Source organism: Mus caroli, chromosome 7 (assembly GCF_900094665.2).
Source record: "Mus caroli chromosome 7, CAROLI_EIJ_v1.1, whole genome shotgun sequence".
Classification (NCBI taxonomy): Eukaryota; Metazoa; Chordata; class Mammalia; order Rodentia; family Muridae; genus Mus; species Mus caroli.
Window position 1 is genome coordinate 47520665 of NC_034576.1, and position 2430 is coordinate 47523094.

General features: G+C 52.3%; 1 protein-coding gene across 1 annotated transcript in view; it reads left to right on the top strand.

The window, feature by feature from the left end:
• Bcat2 (branched chain amino acid transaminase 2) overlaps nt 1–2430 on the top strand; it is a 20919-nt gene that overhangs the window by 15235 nt on the left and 3254 nt on the right. The window contains exons 4-6 of the mRNA XM_021166467.2: nt 470–580; nt 664–783; nt 967–1130. Of these exons, the coding sequence (XP_021022126.1) occupies nt 470–580; nt 664–783; nt 967–1130 (395 nt within the window). The remainder of the gene's footprint in view (nt 1–469; nt 581–663; nt 784–966; nt 1131–2430) is intronic.

Here is a 2430-nt window from a genome sequence, read left to right on the forward strand (position 1 = left end):
CGTCAGATCTCATTACGGATGGTTGTGAGCCACCATGTGGTTGCTGGGATTTGAACTCTGGACCTTGGGAAGAGCAGTCGGGTGCTCTTACCCACTGAGCCATTTCACCAGCCCCAGGATAGATTTTTTAAAACTGTGTAGAAGAACTTCGTGTACTAAGTGAACCTATTTATTTATTTATTTATTTATTTATTTATTTTACTTGCATGCGGTGATTTTGAGACTGGCTCTCTCCGTGTAGACCAGGCTTCCCACGAGCTGGCCTTAACTGGCACATCTCCCTCCACCCCTGAGGAGTTGAGCTAAGAGGTTTATACCCTACATGCCTGTCTCGTCCTGTGCTTCCAGGCATCTCCTTACCTCTCCATCACTCTGCCTTTCTCTGTCTCCATTTGTATGGATGTGTCTCTTGCTATCTGGATGCTATGGGGCTCACCCCTGAGCACCCCTCCCCTGCCTGTCCCTGCAGCTCTTTGAGGGCTTGAAAGCATACAAAGGTGGAGACCAGCAGGTACGCCTCTTCCGGCCCTGGCTCAACATGGACAGGATGCTACGTTCTGCAAGGCGCCTCTGCCTGCCAGTAAGTGGTCAGTCTGTCCCAGCAGAGAGGGCAGAGGGTGGTGGGGAGACTCTGGATCCCTGACCCCTATGGAATCCATCCAGGACTTTGACAAGCAGGAGCTGTTGGAGTGTATCCGCCAGCTCATTGAAGTAGACAAAGACTGGGTTCCCGATGGCAACGGAACGAGCCTCTACGTGCGGCCTGTGCTGATCGGGAATGAGGTAGGCACTGCTGTGGGAGCTGCTGGCTTGGGGACACACACATCGCTGTCTGGGGAACACACAGGCTGAGCCTGGATCCTGGTCTGAGGGAGAGCTCTGGGCCTAGAGCTCTGGGTATAAGGGAGGATGAGGAAGCTGAAGTGAGGACCCCTTGGTCTGATGCTGCCCCTCTGCCCATTATAGCCCTCGCTGGGTGTTGGTATGGTCACACAAGCCCTCCTGTACGTCATTCTGTGCCCTGTGGGCTCCTACTTTCCTGGGGACTCCATGACACCTGTCTCCCTCCTGGCGGACCCATCATTCGTCAGAGCCTGGATAGGCGGAGTCGGTGACTGCAAGTTGGGGGGGTAAGTAACTTCCCACACGCCCGGAGCCGAGATGCTGTGAGAGAGTGAGCTGTGGGCTCCTTGTGCTTCTTGGTTGGGGCTGCGCCTGGGTTCCGGGATGCAAAGCTACTGTCGCTGGTTCTGCAGTTGGGCTCTGGGCTTTGTGTCCTTTGTCATCCCTGGTGCCTGACACTAAAGGTGAAAGGAGAATAAGGTGCCTTTCATGTGAACAAATGAGCTCAGAGATGGGTGGGTTAATGGGGAGACCAAAACCGAGCCCTCTGGAAGTCTCTAGAAATAAGATAACCCTTAGGTCTTCCTGGGTCATCTGTGCTGCGCTGACTCTATGCATAGCTCCCCCTAACATAACCTGGGCCCCAGTCTCCATTTGGACCCTATGGATTTCCCAGCATTCTGTGTTGCCAAAGGTCCTGACACAATATATTGTGAGGAGGTGGCTAAGATCCCTGGGATCAGGTCGGGTATAAACTACTGGCATGTCGGAACAAGGGAGTGTGGACACAGGAAGGCTGTTCAGGTCATCTCAGAACACATCTGTGAGGTCTTCTGGAGATGAGGCCACCCTCTGAGGACAGTTGGGCTGGTGAGCACCCTAGTGTCCGGATCTGCACGCTCAGTTGCAGGGTTCACAGGGTCTTGTGAAAGCTCTGTTGAAGAGGTGACACTTCCCCTGTGGCTTCTTGGCTACAGAAGTAGTAAAGGAAGCCAGGCATGGTGGCATACAGCCATGTATGTCATATAGTCACAGCTCCTCAGTAGGCTGAGACAGGAAGGCTTCAAAGAAAGCTACGGGGTGGGCCTGGAGAGATGGCTCAGTGGTTAAGAGCACTGACTGATCTTTCCTGTGTTCAATTCCCAGAAACCACATGGTGGCTCACAACCATCTGTAATGGGATCCGGTGCCCTCTTCTGGTGTGTCTGAAGACAGCTACACTGTGCTCATGTACATACAATAAGTAACTAAATCTTGAGAGAGGAAGGAAGGAAGGGAGGGAGGGAGGGAGGGAGGGAGGAAGGAAGGAAGGAAGGAAGGATGGAAGGAAGGTGCAGGCTGTGGATCAACAGTAGAGATTATGCCTAGAATTCTCCATTGAGGGACTTGGGGAGTGACTTAGTGGTCAAGCCCCTGCCTCGAATCTCCTGAAGAGGGGTTGGGGTGGGGCTCAATGATAAGAATATTTACCCAGCATATGGACATCCTGAGTTCAAACCCCATTATCCAAGAAAAAAAAAATGTGGCAGACACTTTCTGACCACACTTGGCACAGGAAGAGAAACAAGATCAGTTTTTTTTTTTTTT